This window comes from Motacilla alba, chromosome 1 (assembly GCF_015832195.1).
Source record: "Motacilla alba alba isolate MOTALB_02 chromosome 1, Motacilla_alba_V1.0_pri, whole genome shotgun sequence".
NCBI lineage: Eukaryota > Metazoa > Chordata > Aves > Passeriformes > Motacillidae > Motacilla > Motacilla alba.
Window position 1 is genome coordinate 14532006 of NC_052016.1, and position 22343 is coordinate 14554348.

At 37.3% G+C, this 22343-nt stretch overlaps 1 protein-coding gene across 3 annotated transcripts in view; it reads right to left on the minus strand.

The window, feature by feature from the left end:
- CADM2 (cell adhesion molecule 2) overlaps positions 1-22343 on the minus strand; it is a 584066-nt gene that overhangs the window by 148851 nt on the left and 412872 nt on the right. For all 3 annotated transcript variants that reach the window (XM_038154037.1, XM_038154029.1, XM_038154046.1), the window contains one exon: positions 21040-21189. In XM_038154037.1, coding sequence (XP_038009965.1) covers positions 21040-21189 — 150 coding nt within the window. The remainder of the gene's footprint in view (positions 1-21039; positions 21190-22343) is intronic.

Here is a 22343-nt window from a genome sequence, read left to right on the forward strand (position 1 = left end):
ATAAATAATCTGTCCTCTCTGAAACTATAGAAACTCTGAAAGAGCCTTCATATGGAAGATAACCCATATTATCACATTTGCTGTGGGTTGTCCAATATATTTACACACTTTCCACAAGAATAACACAAAGCAGTGTCAAAGGCAGCCACTAGGAAAACAACAATTACTGCTTGCTCTGGTTGTTACATGATACCTAAACCCACATCTTTAATTTGGAGTCACTGTGCACTAACAAAGATAAAGATACCCTGCCTTCAAAGGTAGAATATAATAATTATATATATGAGGCAAAACAGAGAATAAAAGGACAGACATTTCAATCCTTCAAAGCACAGGCATCGTACAGAAGCTGAAAGAGATTGATGACCATATTTGCAAAAGTGCTTGTTTGACAAAACAAAACCCTCACCTGACCAACTCCCTAGACTTCCAGAGTTTCTCGCCCTCTGTCAAATCCCCCTCCCCAAAAAAACCCTTATAAAAAATCCTGAACATTCATTTTCTCTGGACCACAATTTTATAAGGGACAGATGCAAAGACCACTTGTTACTGAAAACAGACAATATCTTTTATAAAGAAGTGATCAAAGCCCTCAAAATCTTTTATCTGATGGTCAAGGATATTTTCTGTGTAATTAGAAATGTAAATTTAGAAACTTTCAGATGGAAAATGGCATTGAATATCAAATCATCAAAGTAGGATTTGTTTTAATTCTTATTCATGTTTGAACCATAGAAATGCTGCAGAAAAATGGCCAAACATTACTATTGCCTTCATCAATAAAAAAAAAAAAAAACAACAACAACAAAAGGTGAGACATGAATACTTCCATCCATCCAAAAATGGATGATACTCCATCTTATTTACCAAAGGTTACATAAGAAAACTTTGATTAAAAGAGAAATCAACACATTTCATGACTCCTAACCCAGTACTTTAGGCATAATTTTTTTTCTGTAATTATCAGTTTCTCCTCAGCCAGTTTCTGCCTTCACAGTGTCTTACTGAGAAGTCATTCTGCTATTGATACCTAATGTACCACAAAGTGATTTGAGGTTTTTTTCTTTCTGACAGTGTTCTTTTAGATATTCTTCTGATCTCCTTTGAAGCCATCTATGTTCCTCCTTCATTCCCCATTTTATTTCCCAGATATGGCTTCTGACTTCCTTTTCTCTTTGAAATCCCCACCTTCTTCTACAGAAAGAAGGAGCCTAAAGAAGCAGAGTACTGAAATCTCACCTCCTGATGCTCTTTAAGAACCATTTGGACACTCACTACTTAAAATCTTCAGTCAAACAGAAATCTTCAGTGAAACTGGGCAAAAATGTAGAGAGCAACAAAGAGTACAGAGACTTCCAGATGATGTGAGATTAAAAAGACAATCTTTAAAATGGGTTAAATGGAGCTTGGTGAGAACTAAACTTTATCCATAAAGTGATGAGTTAGAAAAACTAGATAATGCTAAGAATCTAATTCCAAGTCTATGCATCTGAACTTAAATTCCTTAGGACTAGAACATTAGGGTGGGAGTTGATAGTTCTCCTGAAATATCCCATCAGTCCCACCAAACATGGCCTTCCAAAAGCACCTGATTATATTTAAAGGATTACAGCACGAGCCTATCACTGGCACAAGTTAGTGAACATGCAGTTCCCTTGCACGTTTCAATTTGATGGCATTGCTTTCCTTCTAAATAGTTTAGAATAAGCAACTTGAAGTTCACAGCATGAATTTGTTGAGATCAGGAGCCCAAGAATTCTGCTTGCTGGTGTGCTGTGAGAATGTCACTGCCAATGGCCTCAGTGTGCAAAGCCCTTTAGTGACATTCCTGGGGCACACCACATTCACCAGAACAGCCTGGTGAGACAGGAGAGTTCTCCTCGTTCTGGAGAGAGACAAGTTCAATGATCAGAGGTTCTAAAATCTTCTTTAATCATCAACATCAGAATCAGAGACTCAGATGTATTCAGAGGGAGAAGCTATGGGGGAGTTTCTTTAAAAAGAGCAAGCAAAATAGAGTAAGCAAAGCACAAAACTAATTAAACTTGGTGCAACAAAAAAAACTCAAGCATTTTTGATGCAATTTATTAAGGAGAAAAAGCTGTGAAATTAACAGCAATCAAAAACTAATTAAAGTTGATGTAATAGGAGCAGCCAAAGAATGCCTGATAACATTTATTGAACCAAAGAAACATGGCTGTCAAGCTAAAAGAAATCAACCAAACTCTGTTTTTGAATAGTTACACAAAGATAATTATTCTCTGGATGACACTTACAGAATAAGATTCAAGTCATTACCTCAAAAGACAAAAGGACTGACATGCTGTGTTAAACTGCCTGTGAAAAAAAAGGGCTTTAATACACAAACTTTGTAAGTAATTCCTAGGTCTTGCATATAAACAAATATGATTCATCAATCAAAAACAATGCACTGCAACTGTTATATCTATTACTTCTATAAACCATTATTTAAAAAATCTTTGGGAGAATACCTTGTGTAACAGGGTACTTACAAGGCAGGGATTCCTGGTTTTTCATCCTGTCTTTGAAACTCATTGCCTCAGCCCCTGGGGCAAGTAATTATCATCTAGGAGTCCATTTGTTTTAGGATTAGGATACAAAACTCAATTCCTGATGTCAAGCACCATTTAAAGTATGGCTAACTGCCAGAAATTCTTTTCCTAAAGAAGGTCCTGGTGGGGAATAGTGAAGTGGATCTGTCTGCAGTGAGAGCCAGGTACTTCAATTTTCCCAATGTAGTTGTACATCTTTTGTATCACCGTCTCAGATTTATATATTAAAAAAAGAAAAAAATCAGACAAAAATAGGTGTTCACAGATTCTAAAGTATGTTAAAAGCTTTCTGTTTAACTAAAATTGCACCTTGTAAATGCTGTAGGAGGGGTCACAGTCAGGGTCCCAGTAATGTCAATATAATGTCAAAATACTCAACTTCCAGCACCTGTATTCTGAAATATTAATTTAAAACCAAATTGGGTTTTAAATTGGTGAGCCCTACAGGTTTTCAAAATTCTTGCTAGTAAATCTCCAATATTATCATCATCATCCTCCTCCTAAAAACTATCACAAGGCTCCCATTCATGCAATGATCAAATAAAAGTCTGTCTTGTAAAACATGATATCACAGCCAAGAGTAGCACAGATCCAAAGCAAACTATCAGATTTGGTTTGTTATTTTAACCTCACAAAGATAATATGAGAAGTTAATACTGAGAAGTTAAACTTCCAATAATGCATTTAATGCTTTTAGGTTCCCACTTCTTAAGCTAGGATAATAATAATAATAATAATAAAAATAATAATAACAATAATAACAACAAGAACAACTACCTGTTTCTGGTGTAGGACATATCAAAAAGTGATGCCTGAAGCCTGGTATTCAATTCCAAAAAGCTGCAATCTGGTATTAGTGACATGGCTAAGGTAGGTTTTGATTATTTTTAAGCATAAAATGGTGAGTTAAGTCTGTTCATTTGTTCTGATTTCCTATTTTACTCCCAAGGACTTTTTAGCAGTGGGACTTTTTTTATAAGAACGCTCAGCCTTACATCATCAAAATATCCATTTTACTTTCAGAGATAGTTTATATCATTAGCATGGATATTTAATGGATCCTTTTTTCCTAGTGAGTTGTGAAATTGCTTAAAATTTCAGAAGGAAAGTCAAGATGTTAAATGTCTTGCAGGGAGCACTTGTTTGTATTCACTTCATCAGCAGATGAATAAGGTTCCAGCAGAGCTCCAGTAAAGAGAACATTTTCTGTTTGTGTATTTCAGACTTCAGCAGCCTGGTGCAGAACTTCTCTAAACTGAAAATTGCAGTACCACATTTACTCCTTAACATAAGCAAGTTAAAGTCACTGCAGAGGGCAGAGATGTATCTGCTACTCTGTGTCATGATTTGGTCTTTCACAAACAGAACCTGCCTATGATGCAACTGTTGGGAGTGATGAATTAGATTTTAATTTCTTGAAGACACAAAGTTTGTAAAGAACTAGCTCTTTCAGGCTTTTTTAGTCAGTTCTTCAGCAAAGAGCTTCCAAAACATGAAATCCCAAGAATTCACACCTGTCCTGATTATATTAATTTGTCCCTGTTACAAAAATTTTTAGATTTTTTTTCTCCATCTTTTCCTGCTGAAAGCAAGGGTAAGAAAGAATTGGCACTCACCCTCCTGGTCTAGAGCTGCCTCATTCTCTTCTCTCAGCTGCCTGGTCAGTCTCTGCCTCTTCAAGTGGAGAAGAAAAAAAAAATCCTACCTGCCTTTCTTGCAGTGGCAGCATATATTTACATCACTTTTTCTCATGTTCCTAATACCCATGAATTTATAGATATTTGATACTCGTACTTTCTTTAAAACAGATTGGAACTGGACAACATAATAATGAGAGAGCTTTTGGAAGAAAATGTGAGTTAAATGATGGTGCAATCATATGGTACAATTCACTAGAAACACCAGCTAAAAGTGGTTTTTCTTCCAGCACTTCAGAATAAATGCACTCCCACAAAATTCCTGAAGAAGTCTGAGAAAACTTCACTGACAGTGCACCCCTTGCAGGAACATGACTTGAAAATACCTGTTCATTTCTAGCCACTGAGGAAAGGAAAACCTTTGAAGATCCTCAGATCATATTGTTTTCAGTGCCACATAAATTACATCAATTCAATTTCTATTACCCTCTATTCCAGGCCTATTAAATCTTTACTAATAGGTCTCCTTCATGTCATGCCCGTGCAGGGAGATGCAAGGCCCTTTTTATCCTAAGTTAAACTGTGGTAATGGGGGGATGGCTGGGTGACATACTGCTCTCAGACAAGGAGAGTAATTTGCACATTTTAAAATAAGAAATTAATCCTTATCGCCTCTATAACAACTTGAAGGACAACTCTGATCCACTGTGCCTTGATCAGCTTGATGTAAAAAAATACCCATTTATTGTTGTAGATAAAAGAAGGAAAGGAAATATGACTCCTGGAATATCTTTCTTCAAAACTGTTACAAAGCACACAAAATGAATAAGGACATTTTCATATCGCTGCCATTTGATCTTTTCCTTTGCTACTTTCTCCCATGTTTGAAAACATAAACAAAGATGTAGGCTGCTTGACTGTCTTAGAAGAAAAGAGAAGATTTTGTCACAGTCACAAAGAGAAAATCTGTATTAATAAGAGTGTGGGGTTAGGGGGGTTTTTATTGAGCAAAATGAGTTTATTATTGACCAGTGTGAAAACCATCCTCTGAGGAAGCTGTAGTGCACTGATAGATTGTACACAGACCCCTTAACTTACCTCCTTGCAAATTGACATCATCATTGCCAGCAGATTTTGTTAAACACAGATGAACTGCATCTCTTAAAGCCTTCAGCAGCAAGGCTGACATTTTTTGGACAGTAAATCCTCTCATTTTTGAAAAAGCAATGATATACACTTTAGGACACATCGATCTGGAGGATGAATCCAAACTCATCCAGGCTTAAAAACCTTGGAAATAGCACAAGTTGACCTGAGTTGCATTAACTTTCCTGAATTCCTCTATAGCCTCTCAAAAGGAGTGGTTCAAACATAACATGATAGGAGAGCGTTTACAGCTGTCCTCAGGAGCCTCTGCATTGTGTGCTGATGTGGCCCTGCATCATCCTGGGATGATGAACTCTGGCTCGAGGAACAAAGGCAGAACAGAGAGAAATATGGTTGGAATAAACTTTTCTTACATCACCTTAACTGCAGTACACTCAGACGGAGAATAATGTGAGTAATAAAGCAAGGATGTAGCTGGCAGGAATGGGTAAAATACATCTTTCTGCTTAGCACATTTTCATCTATAAATGGGTAAAAGTATGCACGTCCTTGGTAACTTCAACACTCAAAGCAAGCTGGATTTTAAAAGTCTAACTCACTACAGAAGTGGATTATTTTACACAAAGCCACAATATATTTCATGATAGTTTTCATTTCCAGGAGTTGGAGTAGAAGAGTTCAGCAAAAGAGCAGGGCATCAAAACAAAGATACATCTTGCTTTTTTACCCTCCTATTTTAGAAGACAGGTGTGCACAATTTTTCATAAGCAAGGAAAAAAAAATGCTTAAAGGACTTACAAACTGTATCTTTCTTTTGTCCCCATTGAGGCTGCTAGCTTTCTGAAAATGAGCATAAAAACCTTCAAGATGCCCCAGAGAGAAAGCAGGAAACATCTTTTCTGCTTCTGCTTCTCCTAGGAACAAATCCCACCAGAAACTGGCACAAAAAAAGAAACCAAAATGTGCAGTTATCCTACTTGTAGAGCTTTCCACAACACAAAGTAATGCTATTTAGCAGCACATTACCTTGTAATGTTGCCCCTTCACTTTCTGCAGCCAGGCAGTCACAGGTGCCTTAGCAGTTGTGCGGATCTGTGATGGAGCAGGGAATAAGCTCACAGCTCTGACCCAGGGCCCTGGTCTCCCCTCTGTCAGAATGGGATGCTGTTCTGACAGTAATACTTGAGGGAAGAGTCATCCTAAGAAGACGTTTGTGCTGGTGGTGGTGTGCTCTGTAGTGCCAAGGTTTATCCCTTCCTCCTATTTCCCAAGTGACTGAAATTCAGTTTTAGGCCAACTGTTACACGTACGGACCTGATTCTTGAAGCAGACCTTTCTATGGTTCCAATGTACCTCCCTTGTTATGGGCACATGAGGAAATAAAACCAAACCCTAAATTACAGTCAGTTTTCAATTGGACGCTCTTGAATAGAGCCAATGAAAGGAAAGATGCTTTATCGGTGATCTGTGCTGTTAGGCTGATGTGTTTCACAGAAAACTAGCAAAAAGCCCACATTGACAAAACCATCATATTCTGAAAATCAATAATTAATTGATGTAGTAATGCCTCATTTTCTACTTTCTATTTCAAAAATTTTCTTTTAAAACTGCTATTTTTTAAAAAAATTAATTGTGATGCTAGAATGGTGTGCTGGTTTTGGCTGGGGTAGAATTAACTTTCTCCATAGTGGCTGGAAAAGGGTTGTGTTTTGTTTTTGTGCTGAACACAGTACTGATAATAGATTGAGATTTTAATTTCAGAACAAGTTCCCATTCCATTCCTATAAAACTGAACTGAAATAAACACTTTAAAATTATTTTTAAAAGATAATATGTTTACATCAGGCAATTTCTCTCCCTTCCCTCAGATCAAGTTGGAATACTTAATGATACATTTTGAAGAGAAGAATATTAAAATGGTGATATTTCCTGAAAAACAGCACATCCAGATCTCACTGCAGTTCAGTTTTGAAGGAGAAGGAGAACAGCTTTAAAAGAGACATGAAGTTTTCATTATTAACACTTAAAAGCTTCAGTAAAGAAGCTTGTTAAGCATAAATCCACAGCCATGCCTGAAAGACAAAGGTCTCTTGATGACAAAGGATGCCTGTTACAGAAAGTGTGGGTACAGTCTAATACTTTCTTCAAACATTTTCTGTCCTTCACTGTCAAAAATGTGGTCTTTTCAGAGTCTTTTCCAGAAGTTAATTCAGGGTGAAAGATCAGGCAGGTGTCATTCGCGTGAAGCCTTGATACTTTATTTATAACAATTTCTTACTGTAACTGGTGAGCAACCAATTTACCTGGAAAGCACACAGGAGGGATCCTTGTCACAAAGAAGGACCTGGCACCCATGAGGTCTCTCAAACACTTCCCCAAGAACTAGTGAACAGAGGCTGACACAGGTATTTTAATAAGAACACCTCAGGTGGTGCTCAGCCTCCTGACTGAGAGGAGCAGCATCTTGCATGATCTCAAGGCTCCTACTTTCCTCAGCTCTAAGGTGACCCTCCCAGCTGAGTGCAAGAATAATTCCACTATGAAACTGTACACTGCAACAAACAAAAAAAGGAACAAGCCTTCCCCTTCCTGTGCCCCACCACCCTGCCCCCCCAACAGATGCTCATGCACGGGGAAACAGCCATTTAAAATTCAAAACATTGACCAGGCAGCATCAAGGCGCTGAGGAAGAAAATGATAAGAAAATGTTTTTATGCTAATAAGGGGAAACTGAAGCCTTCAACAGGTCAGAAAAAAATACCCATTCACAGTCCTGGCTTATCTGCACAGAGAGAAAATTCCGCGTGTGAGAGTCAGTTGCTAAGAAAGCTCTGACTATGCAGATACAAGTCTGACTTTTTAAGTTGACATTTCTGCTTTTCCAGTGGATCAGAACTGTCAGGAGAGTTCCCCAGGCAGAGCAGAGGATTGCAGAGCAGAGCTATTCTGTAGCAGTCTGAGTTGTGGCGTAAGTGCTTTGATGGAATTAGTAATGGTGGTTTAAGGAACAGCCTCGGATTCTATTCCCAGCACTAGCAATTACCACTCCCATAACAGAATCAGAACAAAGGGACAAAATCAGATAGAAACGAGCTGGCAAAGAGCAAATTCCCTTCTGCTGCTGCTTTCACAATGCCATTAAATAACATCTGGCAGTGGGGCAGGGCAGACAACTGGAGACTGGAGCATTTTAAAGTGCTGCTACTAGACCAGCCAAGAGCTCAGCTGTACAGAGTCCTTCATGTCTCTTCTGCTTTTCTCACAAGATGTGACTGTGATAAACATTTACCGTTCAAAAGTAAAAAATCTTCAAAAATGTCTTATCAACTACATCAGCAGAACGTACTGTACATCTGTAGATGGATTAAATATAATTTTGCTAGGTAGTTGGAGAAAAAAAGTCTTTAAAGACAGCATTTGGCAAGGGTTAATCACCTCTTTCATTAAAGAAAGGAATACATACTGAGAACATCTTTCTGCCATCTGATTAAGCAATGAGCCAATACAATTGTAAATCTTCCAGAAATTCCCCATGGTTCAACTCAACAGAGGCAATTCTTTACTTCTCAGACCATATCTCTCATTTTCAGATAAGCATTGCATTAATTGTGTACAGAAACTTTCTATCATGCTGTTAAAAGAAATGGAATGTGACTGTTCTGATTCTCCTTAGCAACCTTTGACAATTAAGAGATTGAATTATTCATATGTATATTTAATAATATAATAACATTTCTAAAGCTTGCTCACCACTCAATTGCTCAAACAGCATGCAGACCCAAAACTGTTTGATTCCAGTATAAACAGTGCCACTGTTTCCTTTCTGCTGTTGTAGGGGCTGACACAACTTACTGTCTCTGTAACTGAGGTAAAAAGGATTTCAGGGTACTATTCTGAGAAGCACATGCTATGAATCAATTTGCAAGTCGTTGCAATTTCTTCTTCCTTTTAATGAGGCAGACTTTAAGCCTTGTCTGCACTTATTTTATTATTTACAATTAATATAAGTACTAATTTTTTGCACCCATATCATGTAAGTCTGCTCAAGTTTGAACTCAATTTCTGAACACAGTTCAATGCAAACAAGTTTTCTCCTCTGTGCTAATAAGTAGCACAACCATGGTATTAAAATAGAAAGAATGAGACTTGCACTGAGGCTAATGGGTCATTTCATTCAGGAATGGGAAGATACAAATGATACCTGCTTTAGTTTTAGGGAAAAAAAAAAGACTGAAAAAATCTGAAGAATGTCAGGAAACACATACCGCATGAAGAAAAACAAATAAATACGCATGTGCTAAGACTGTACATTGCATTGTACATTTTATAAATTAAGCTTTTGTTTACTGGAATAAACTAAATCATGACGAGATAACCCTGATGGGAAGACCCATCTTGTATTTTTTGTTTCTAAATGTTATTTTAGATAATGAGAAATGTTATTTAAGTTGCTTTGCTTCCATCTAACATGCATGTGAGCCATCGGTGTAATTGCATGGCATTATTATTTTCTTAGGCTGCTGCTAGAGAGCTACAGATGGAAATAAAATAGTACCAGCTTGTGGCAGGTTACTCTTAAAATGTTTGATCAGACTGATCAATGGGCCTGTGCTTTCAAAGCTAAGCTGAAGTTCAAGGAAGGAAAAGATAATGGTTGTTCCAGGAGGAACGGAGTTTTCCAGGGATTTTTCCAGGGCTTTTTCCAGGGCTTTTTCCCGGGGTTTAACACTTTGGATGGATCCCAAGTGCATTGGAAGACACTTGGGATGCTGCTCCAGACTTAATATAGCTGTCACGTACAAGAAATGCTTTTTACCATCTCAGACTCCACAACGGAAATTTTCACCTGCATTATTTCTTTCAAAAAATATTTCTGTTACTGTCTATCCCTTTAGATTACATCTTGGTTTTATTTCAGATTTCAGAAACTTAATTTTTTTACCCAGTTTTGTAATTATTTTATATTATCTAAACAGCATACTGAAAACCTATTGATATTTGACAGTGAATATACAAATATTAATAATTACCTGTTAGTTACTATAGATTAACTGTAGATTACCACAGATCAATGTTAAAGGCATTTTAACTTTTTTTTTTTATCTGTTAGTATGAGGTTAAACTCTCTTTGCTATTGGTTTGTTGGTTTGTTTTTTTCCCTCTCCATTTACACAATTGCCTTTTGGTTTTTGTGTTTCCTCAAGCTCTTTTTACCCAGAGAACAAGCCTCAGAAAGTAATCTCATTCAGGTTGATTCAGTTCTTGTTTCAGTTAAATTTAAAGTTATTTTCTTTGGCTCACAGCAGAACATTGCAGAGTCTCTCACTGAGGTATTGAGGATTTTCACCCCATATCAGCAGCTCATCAGCAATTACTTTTCTGCACACAGATCCTTAAAGATCCAGGACAGGATGATTTGTTACAATTTCCGTGCTGAAACAATCATGTTCCTTAAATAAGTTTCTACCAGAAAGAGAGAGGAAAGATGAGCACTTCTAAAAATGGGAGATCCCATGCTTCCACCTCAGAAATTGAAAACAGTATTATTTTTAGGCACATCCAGGCACTATGAAAGCATACATTTACTGTCTTTATTTAAATCTTTGGATATATTAAAATCCTCAGTTTGCCTGACCTTAATACTGCAATCCTCCTGTAAGCTACTCATCTGGCTTTTGGATTGGCTTCACAACATCTGATGTTAGATTTGGTAAAAATTGCCTTTAATTTATTTTCCACTGCTGACAGACATTTAAATATGGTATTCTGTTTTTGCTAATAGAGCAGAATTTCTATCTATGTGATAAGGTGTGAATCTAATGCACAGGAGACATTCAAAAATTTCACTTAGATTTAGTACACATCTTTTACAAATTTGTTTCAGTGGGTATATTACACATATATTTAACATATCAAGTGAAAAGAGACACAAGCTGTCCTTCCCCTTGCTAAGTGCGTGGAGACAAGCCTGCTACAGAGATGTTCATACTCACTGTATTGCAGCCAGCTCTAACTCGGAGAGGATTTATCTCCCTGCGCCAACAGGCTCCTAAACCCTGCTAATTCAACATTGTGGGGACTGAACATCTCTGGGAGATCTCCACCCTATTTGCCTGTGCAAGATGGAAATGTTCCCCCAATCTAGCAAACCTCCATCTCCCTAGAGAGCCTGTAATTTCAGAGGGCACAGGGCTGGAGCCCACACGTACAACTCTGTTATCAAACCAGGTTCTGGGGCGGGTTTGGAATCAATCTAGTCATCCTAGGCCTGGGTAAGGCAGAGTGAGAATTCTGAATCATGCTGTTAGAAGAGGCTTTTCCTATTCCATTTGTATTATCCTACCTGGCAGTCACTGTCCTTCAGTCACATCCTTTGGAGTTCTTTTCCATCCACTTGGGTAATTCTCTAAGAATATGATGTTGAATCGCTCTTCTGAACTACATTTCTCCTTGACCTGCTGTGTTTTTTATTCCTGCAGCATTTACTGACTGTTAATCTCCACGTTAACCCTTCTAAAAGCAGCTGGAATGGCAGTGACTGTACCACCTGCTGTTAGTGTAGGACTGCTGAGATTATATTGCATTTCATTTCAGTTCCTGTTTTAAAGTCAGCTTTTGATTGACTGCTTCCAGTACTACTACCCAGAGTGGTGCAGAATCTTAAATTTTAAATGTGTTAAATTACATCTGTATCTATGAGCCATCCTAAAAATGTTCTTTTTAGCTGATCTAATTTGCTTGGAGAAACCCTGTGGAATCTGGACAGACCTGTCTGCAATATCTTAGCTAGCTCAGATGTCTCTTCATGGCACTGTGCCATGCAGATACTGTCATGTTTTCAGGGGTTTCTGCTTTGCCCTTGGAAGATTTCTGTCCTCCAGATGCAAAGTCATGACTACACCTGTGGTGTGAATTTTTTCTTATTTCTGTATCCAACATCACACATTTCTGTCTGGGGAATATCTGAATGTTCCATGATTGTGTTTCCCTTTTAATTATAAATATTCTTATGCTTTTATCCTAAAGCTATTCATTTATATACTGATATGTCATTTCTAAATATTTGCATTTTAATATTTTCCAATGCTGCTGTTTTCTTCCAAGAAGCATAATTTTCACCAGACCTGAAAATATCGGGTGAAAATTCAGTTTTCAACGTCAGTCCTTTGTGTTCTCCATAGTTCAGTTTTCTTGGATTTAGCAATCACTTATATGACAAAACATTCAGGTTCTGGTCTGTCTGGTGACCCTCTTATTCCTATGACTCTGCTGTACGGAATACACTGTGATATAACAATCAGCATTCTTGCCTGTCACATAGTTTCTCCAAAAAAAATAACCTTCACCTTCCCTAAGGAACACTCCTCACTGTGTTCCTGATTAAAAAAAAAATGTCTTTTTTCTGCCTACCTTCAGGTTTCTTATGATGTACAATGCTGAGCTCCACTGCTCCGGGACCTACTGCTTATCATCACAAGTGTATTGTCCTACTTGCCCTTCCCTGCACTCCAATTGTTCCTCGCTATCATTTGCTCTAAGAGTTGTCTCAAAAAACCTCAATGGGTTTAGAATTTAATGTAACAGGTCCATTTTCTTCAGAAATCCCAGGAAGTTTGGCTCATCCACGTAAACAACTAGTGCAGAGGGTGCAGACAGAAACTTCTCTTTGCATCTCTTTTCAACTTTGTGCCCCTCCAAAAAAAAAAAGGAATTCTCACTCATAAAATATTCTTAGCCATTTAAAACAAAAATAGCCAGCAGCCTGAGTATCATGAAACTTCATTACAGAGTAATCTTAGCAGTGTCATCACAACTACTGCCTCAATTCATCATATACCAATGTATCAGCTTCATTCTCCATTTAGCTTGAGTGCTGGTAAACTCAATTTCTGCACATACCCCCACTTCAGCACAATATAACGCAAACTCCTACACTTTCTAACCATCTCTACAATACAGCCATTTACTCCCTTAATTCTGCTAAGAAATGGAAAAATAAATGCTGTAAGTGGGAGTAGTTCTACTAATTTATTGCAATGAAATAATATTCTAATGCATTGTAATACATTTTTGAAATGTAATTTTCATATTCATGCAGACAATAGCTGTCAAGATATTTTAACAGACTTCTGGTCCCTTTTATCATGTTATCTTTTTAAAGACTCATGAACACAAACATTCCAGGTTTCAAAAGTGGCAACCTGTTTTGAAACCATGGGGTTTAAGGATAGAGTGAGACACTTGATCTCAAAAGCTCTAAGACAGCTTCTTTCCTTCCCCAGAGCACTACGGAACTACCGACCAAAACGATTTAAGCTTGTTTACCATCCATGACCCAGAGGGAAGCTGTACTGGGTTCAGTAGGGATGGAATTAATTTTCTTCATAGCAACCTGTATGGGGCTGTGTTTTGGGTTCATGACCAAAACAGAGTGGAAAACAGATCAGTACACTGAATATTGCTAAGCATTGTCAAGGTCTCCTCTGTTTCTCACTCTGCACCCACAGTGAGAAAGCTGGGGGTGGCCAAGAAGTTGGGAAGGTACATAGTGAGGACTTCTGACCCAATCTGACCATGGAATAGTTCATAAACAGAACAATAAAATACTTGGAAGCTGTTTTTCCCAAGCAGAGAGTGTTTGGAGACTGGCTGGTGCATGACACTGCTGGTGGGACAGAGTAAGTGACTGCCTTTCCATTACTTGGAATTTTTTTATTCCTATTTCCTTCTCTAATTAAACTCTTAACCTTGATCTGTAAGTTTTTCTTGATTTTGCCCTTCTGATGCTCTCCCCTAGCCCCTTGCAAGGAAGTGAAAGCAAGAACCCATTAGTAAGAAAGAGAATTGCAGCTGAACAACTTAACCCAGGTTATCTGTCCCTGTATGTCATACTGTGGGTCTCAAGGAAAGATAAGACCTGGCCAGACTGCTACTGATATTTGTCTGGCACAGTTGTGAAAGCAACAGATCTGACCGACAGAAAAAGATGATCTCAACTACATACCTTGGAATGACTACTCTAAAAGATTTTTATGGAAAGGTCATTGTGAAAATTGTATTTCTACCTCATACATTTTTTTTTGTTAAGCGCTAGAAACTTCCTAAATATTATAAAGCATTTACTGACTATTGCTATTCAGGTCAGGGAGAAAAATAGAAGATAAAATAAAATCCTATCCCTCTGCACTAACTTCTTCCAAACTTATCTGGCTGTAAAATAATCCTTCAATAATTATCTGTATAGTTTTCTTGCATTTTTCCCATTGCTTTTCATGCTACTTCATAGATTGACTACAAGGTATTCTCTTCTTGAAAGGGTCTATTAAACTCTAAGTAACAGTGAATCTAATTTATATGTGTACCCAAGGATAGGGTTAAGCTTGGTCATCATCTCCTGTCTGATACCATCTCCACTCAATTATGTAACAGGAAACAGAGCATGTGAAGGTGGAGACATAAGTCCATTCATCATCACTACTCGATTTCACATTACCTAAATGCTAATGCTCTCCTCCTCCCAACAATACAGCTTGTCTGCCTCCCTGTCTGGCATAACTAATTTAAACCATGTATGTTCTGCTTTTCTTTCTACTGCAAAAAGAAACATTATTTTCTTCACTTCTCTGACTCATGTTTTGTACAAGCCTATTCCTTTTGTCTACACGCTCACCTACATCTTAAATTAAACTGCTTACTAGAATCATTAAATGTCTACAAGAGGTAAGTTCACGATTTCTCCCCAGTCAGAAATATCCTCAAATTATTTTTGTAACTCACAAGTATCTCTGCTTGTTTATGCAGATTAGAATCTGAGGCTGAATCACCAGAGAATGGCGTAGATTTGGTTTATACTTAAATTCAGTATCTGCAGCCTGGCTGCCACAAAACAGGTCAAAGAATAAATGCAGCTATCTAGGATGGAGTTCTGTATCTATTCCATCAAAAAGACAGGATTTTCATACCTGAAAAGACCAGCCTTTTGGGTGGCAATTCAATCACCATTTTAGTGTTAAAGAAATTCTCTGCACTAATGAATCCTTCTAAACTGACATACGTGACACTGGAATTAAAATCCCATGCCTTGTACACAGTGAATTTCTGTCTCCCTCTAAATATCTTTCTATTGAGAAAGAAAAATGTCAGGAGTTGTTTGTATGGAGCTGATAGCACATCCCAACAGTCATGATGGTTTGATTAGAGACACAGCCTAAACTCTCTAAACACACATGCAAGTTCCAACACAATATTGCCACCCCCAAGAGGGAACAACTGCTGAACCTCACTGGCTGCTGCTATACCCAAACATGCTCCTGAGATCACCTGAGGCACTGTGCCTATCAGGGAAGCTCTCAAGGGCTTTGCAAAACCAGTGGCCTCTCACAACCCTCGCCAAGTGCACCACTGTCTCTGAAAGGTATTGAGATGATAGGGAGCTACATAAATGCCAAGCACTCTTACACGTGAAAAATCAAAGGTCATCTAAAGAAACATATTCTGCTGCTGAGGGATGAATAATTCTGAGGCTGGAATAGCCTTTCTAATTTTTCAGTAAGACATGAAAGTGCTGCTACTTGATGAAAGCACAGGGGACAGGTATCCACCTTTGATTAGCATCAGGCACATGTCTCGTCAAAATCTGTGTCAGTTTGTGGCAAACTTATCATGGTCAATGTCAACACACCCTTGTTTTACTATCAAGAGACCTGAAAACTTCCCTGTTAGGGTGGAGAGCAGGTATTTTACACTTGCACTTGCCTGACTGAGCAAAACTGTTAGGTCTGTACACACCAGGTCCAGATTCTCTTCCTTTTGATAGTCCGATTACACGTTTTTACACTGAGATTAAACACCTTTGATATCAACAGCCATTGTTCAGTTGTACATTCCTCCTTTATAACTCAATATCCGGCTACATACTTATCTATATTCCCTACTGAACGGGAAAATGAGAAGATGGCTGCTATAGTAAGTTGCATAAAGGCTCTTTTCAGTCTTGTCTTTATCAAATATCTCTGTGTTTCCATGCTATGGCCTTTTTCTTATAGCTCTGCATTCATATTTATGTCTCTCTGCATTTTTTGCCCTCTCAAAATCCCTAAGAAGCAACATCAGGGAGGATAAAATAAAATAACCTATATTAATTTAAAATAATATCTGCCAGTTCTACACTGTTGCACATTGTGCTTCTTCCAAAGACAGCCATGCAATTATAGGTACTTGGGTGCATAAAGTGATACGGAGGTTTCTATGGCAATTATTCATTTTAATTGAAAATTGTGTGGGGAAAGACTCATTTCAAGTGCTGCACGCACTTTGCATTTTTTTCCATCGAATTTGGACTTCCTGAAGGTGTGTTGTGAATCCCTATTTTTCAGGAAGACACAATCTTTAAAATTTTTTTGGGGGAGTGGGGAGTGGGAGACCAAGGTAAGGTTGTTAACCTTATAAACATTTAGGAGCATGTATCCACTTATTCAGTACAGTATTTTTTTACTGTCTGGTAAAGATTTGATGTTTTAAATAAAAGAGAAAGAATTAAAAATACAATTAATATACAATGCCCTTGAATCTCTGAGGTAGAGGAACTAGAAAAAGACAGAAGTACCAAAAAGGACAGCAAGGAGACAGGTCAACAGTGAGACCAAGTCCACCAGATCAAACATTTCTATTGTCATATATTTTAGCTACTCTGTGTTAGAATAATAATGAAGACAAAGTTATTTCGGATCTTATTATATTTTAGAGTGTCAAAGAAAGAGTTGGAGGGAAGCAGCAGTTACACCTTGGTTAGATAATAGAAAAAAAAAAAAAGCTATAACTTAATTTCCTGTAGGGAAATAGGATTTCCTCCTTATTCCCATCACCATAATAACTCAAACACATTTTAGGCCTAAATTTACAACAAAAACAAAGTAGATGTACTGCAAGTGATGAAGACCTGGAAACAACCTCTGAACTGTAATTTCACATTCACTAAATTCAGTGCTGCCTTTTCTGAAACAAGGCTCTCCTGATTTTTTGTCTATATCATTTTAAGGCTGTATAGGCCATGTGCCAGAAATGTCCTAAGTTAAAAGCAGCCCTTGTCTGCTTCATAAAAAATAAATAAATATTATTTTGATGTGAAGGTTGGGGTGGAGATGTTCTTTACCGGCCACACAATCCTCCTAACTGAGAAAAAAACCACACTTAGAAAGAGATGGCCAAAGCCACCTTTTAGTGTGTGAGAGGAAGCAGAAGAGTAATTTCAATAATGTGGTATTAGTGTGTCTGGCTCATTGTACTTCTGTACTTTAGAATAGCTAGAACAGAAAAGGAAGACTAACTCCTAACTTCAACATCAATGATTGCATCACAGTTCAGAAGAATGCAAAAAAACATTAATGTGATTTTCATAAATATATGTGCAATCCATTTTTAATAAACTAGAGACTAATAATTAGCCCCTTGTGGGAAGGCACAGGAATTTGAAGGCCACATTTCTTCCAGGTGACTAACTCTTTTTTCCTTTTTCACCAGAAGTTATGTTTTGGTCAGAAAATGGCTTTGCAAGACAGGGCAACCAACCTGCTCGAGAAAGGAGCATGGGCATGGAAGGGGTCTCGCCGAGGACAATCCAGCAAGGGAGAGCTTTTCGCCGCATGGACAATTTCCTCTTTTTTTGGCACCTGTTCTGCCATATGGTGGTGGTCTTGAGGTCCATGCTTGGACTTTATGAGATCTTAAGGGCCTTTTCAAACCTTAATTGTTATATATACTGGCTGTTCTCACCTCCCTCATATTCTGCTGGACTCTCAACCCTGTTTTAACACTGACATGCATTTCTTCATTTTACTATTTGACTCTCTCATAATTATTAAATATATATAGCTATCAAAAAAAAAAAGTCTCTTGAATTTGTTTTATGCTTCCAGTCATGAAAGAAATACTCTCACTACTACGTGTGCCAGTCATATAAATAGAAAATAACCTACTGAGGGGAAGTAAAGTTCAAAGTAAGAAAATTTGATTTATTTCTGAACATGGCAACACAGAGTTACTCAGCTCTGATGGTGTTGAAAGGCTGCTGGTGATGCTGCTTGACTAAGCTCCTGTTTCCTACAGAACATAACTCTATAGCTATTCAAGCTTCCATTAATTTTCAGGGTTTGAGAAATGCAGCTGTTAAAAAGCAATGTTCATGGTGTTGAAAGGACAAGTAAGACCTGGAGGTTGGTTTTGGCTAACAATAAGAGACAGGTTTGAATAGACTCTGGCAGAGGCACTGTTGTCAATAAATTAAATGCAATGACTGGTTCTAGTAGAAAGCTGCTTTTTCACAGCCAAATTGTATGCCTGGCTGGGAGAAGTAGAAAACGAGGAAAGGAAAAAAAAAAAAAAGAAAAAAAAAAAGGGAAGCCTTTACAGTCTCACTTGCCATTACTTCCTGACAAAAGCACTAATAAATATCTCTCTCCATTTTGGCTCAATAACGCAACTATCAAAAGCATGTGAAGGAAATATATTTCTTACTTAGAGGAACCCATACATATACAAACAGGAAAAATTGCCAGTGATAGCTGTAACTTCCCTCTCAGAAGTGGCAGAATGTTTTCCACACAGGAATTGGATGTACTGTTCACTCCCCTCAGAATACTTGAGGCTGGAAATATCACACAGAGAGCAAACTGCTGCTGACATAAGACTTAATATCTCCAGCTAAAGGATCTGAAGTTTTTCTTCACCACATGAAGACATTTCCATGTGTAATAGTTGCAGAGTAATTCTTCCATAAAATTAATCATCAAATATTCCTTCAAGTCCTGGGACAAGCTAAAAGTTCAATAAAGACTGTGGTCCCTTAAATTCACACACTTGAGCTCTGCACATCTCCTGTGGGGAATATAAATTGCTTCTAGTACTTACTACTCTGCATGCCATTCAAATTCTATTGCTTCAATTCATTATATTCAAAAGTAATACAAACTTCAATTATTTGTTGTAAAACTAGAAATTTTGCTAAAGCACACAGAAAATTCAATTCACACCAAAATGGCTACAATGCTCAAATTAATGCATTTGCAGTCCTCACACGTCTTTCTCAGCATCCTTTAAAATGTCACTTATTTTAGAAAAAATATAGATTTTTCTGAGTATTGATGTGCCCTATCAACAGACAAGATGTCTCTGCATTTAGTTTTGCAGACATTACTTAGCCATCCCAAATCACTAATGATTACAGCTAAAATGAAGGGGTGCATGGGATTTCAAAGTATCTGCAGTCCTCTTTCTCAGCACCTCAGTCCTTTTTCTCAGCATCCTTTAAAATGTCACTTATTTTATAAAAGTTATAGGTTTTCTGAGTATTGATGTGCCCTATCAACATACAAGGTGTCTCTGCATTTAGTTTTGCAGACATTACTTACCCACCCCAAATCGCTAATGATTACAGCTGAAATGAAGGGGTGCATGTTGGCAAAGGTGACAGCACAGGACTTACAGCTGGAAAGTTTACACCTTATAAACCTCTCATCTTCAATCCTACATTCAAAAGGTACTTATGATTTCAAAGAAATTGCAAATCAAATGATTACACGCTACAGGAAATTAGATAAAAGAGAAAGGAACCACTTCAACACCATCAAGAGATTCTATTCAACTATTATATTAGTAGTAAAAAAACATATTTTGATTGCAGCTTCTGCAGGTATAAAATGACAGGTTTTAGATTCTCTTTTATTGAAGTGCACAGATCCACAAAGCTTTTTTAGTCCTACAAGGTATTTTAAACTCTTGTAATCATTCAGCAAAGCATTTGGACAGCAGTTCTTTAATTTTGAGCAGAGTAATAACTGCACTTGTTCAAATATATTCTAGAGTACGTAGCACCTTTAAAAAAAAATTCAAGCACCAGAATTAACTGTTGAACTTTTGTACCACTGAAATCAACACCAAAGCTTTTACATTTTTTAAAGCCAAGTGATGAATTTATTACTCCTAACTTTAATTTCTTTACAGAATCTACTGCAATATTTACATTAACATTCTATTATGTAAAATGCAATGCTTTTTCAGTTCAATTCAATGTCTACAAATATGTAGCGCTTCAAAATAATGCCCTTATTTTTGTAAGGAATGGATGTTTTCTGGTCTTTTGTTCTTCACTAATTGAACTGAAATGTAAAATATCTGTTCATGGAAACATTGGAAACATCTGGACACAAGATCCAAGCATTTTTATTAGCTGTTAAGAACAGCTACCTCAGCAAATGTGCATTGCACCAACAACCAGACTGCTGTAAACTATTGGTAAACTCTGGGATTATATACGTAAATGTAAAAATATATAGACTATTTATGCATACACGCTATTAAAAAAGAGTCACAAGTTTTATGGGCTACTACTTTTCTTGCCACTCATAAATGCTCTGCCAATATATTTTGCAACAATGCAAAATTATCTTCAAAGAAGCCTATCAATGGAAATTATCTTAAAATAAGCCTTTCAAATCCTATTATTTTTCTTTACTAATTTAAATATAAAATAATGTGCAAGAGAGTATTTCAGTGAACGCCAGACCAAAAAAAAAAAAACAACCCCACATAATAATTATAACAGAAAACATAAATTCCTAGAATATATGGGAAATATATTCACACTAGAGTATTAAAGAGGAATGGTTTAAAACATTTCTTTTTAATAAAAAAACAGTGCAGAAGCATGAGTTCAGGAAACAATTTACCTTTCTTGTCATCGAAGTACAGTGTCTGTTGAGCTGGATTTGACCACTGGAGGGAGGTGTTATCATTTTGATCGACCCTGCAGGTCAAATTTGCTGTTCCACCTTCAACAACTGTGACGTTCTGTGTGAGTGGGAACTGCCCTTGGCTGCCTGAGGAGGGAGGGAAGGGATGCAGAAAGGAAGAGAACAAGAGAAAAAAAAAATAAGTTGCAGGATTGAATTTATTGCAGCAGCTTCCCACAGATGATAGATCCGGAATTCAATGTGATCTAGTCTGATCAAAGAAAGGTAGTACAATAAATTTTCTAAAACTGCATTTACAATATATTCCCTGTAACCGAGAAACAGGTGGATGAATTAAGAAATAAAAGTTTCCTCCCTCTTTTTCCCCCTCTGTGAGTCATACTATTTAGTTCCAAAGAAATACTCAGCATTTTTGTCTCCTCAAACATACCAAAGACAACTCAGTGCAGGCAATACAGTTAAATCACTGCTGAAAACATCACTGAGAACATACCATAAAAATCCACAGAGTTTTTAACAGAGAGGGATGGGGAAACCTTGACTCTCTGTTTCTTTTTTATATATTTTAAAGGCCTCTCAGGATGATGCTTTCTGTGTCAGGTTTGGAAAGTTGTTGGAGAGCAAATCTAACACTTGATGCATGCTCTGTTGGGGGAATATAACCTGATCTCATATGAAAATGGAAGAGGTGATGTAGTAGGTCTGTTTCACATCTGTGATTCTATCCCAAAGCATTATCAATCACATTAAGTGCTTGCTGAAAAGTCACTGGGAAGGTTTCCAAATGCCTCTACACAATGCAGGAGCAGTATCAGTCAGGTTCTTGAATCACAAGCATTTCCAATGGCATAGTTAGACTAAAGTGTTTACGGAGTGTTATAGCACACCCCTTGTCAAACAGCACGACACATTCTGACAAAAAAGAACTGCAAGAAGGGTGCACAGAAAAAACATGGAAGTGTTTTTTAAATGGGTAGGGAAAGAAAAAAATCTTCAATAATCTTCAAAGCAAGACACTTCATTGAACATATGATTGTTATCTAGGAGATATATTATTTATTTAATGCAAATAAAGACAACCTAATACTCCAAATGAAATATATGCTTCTTTCTTCTTCTGCCTTTATAGAGGTTCTATTAAAAGAAGCACTGAAGAGTAGGTAGAGATGCTTGCATAAGAAGTGTAATGCCAAGATTGACACTTAAGTGGGATGTGTCAGAAATTAAAAACCTCTTTACAGTCCGACAGGAGGGAACAAGCTCATAGATGTGCCACAAGC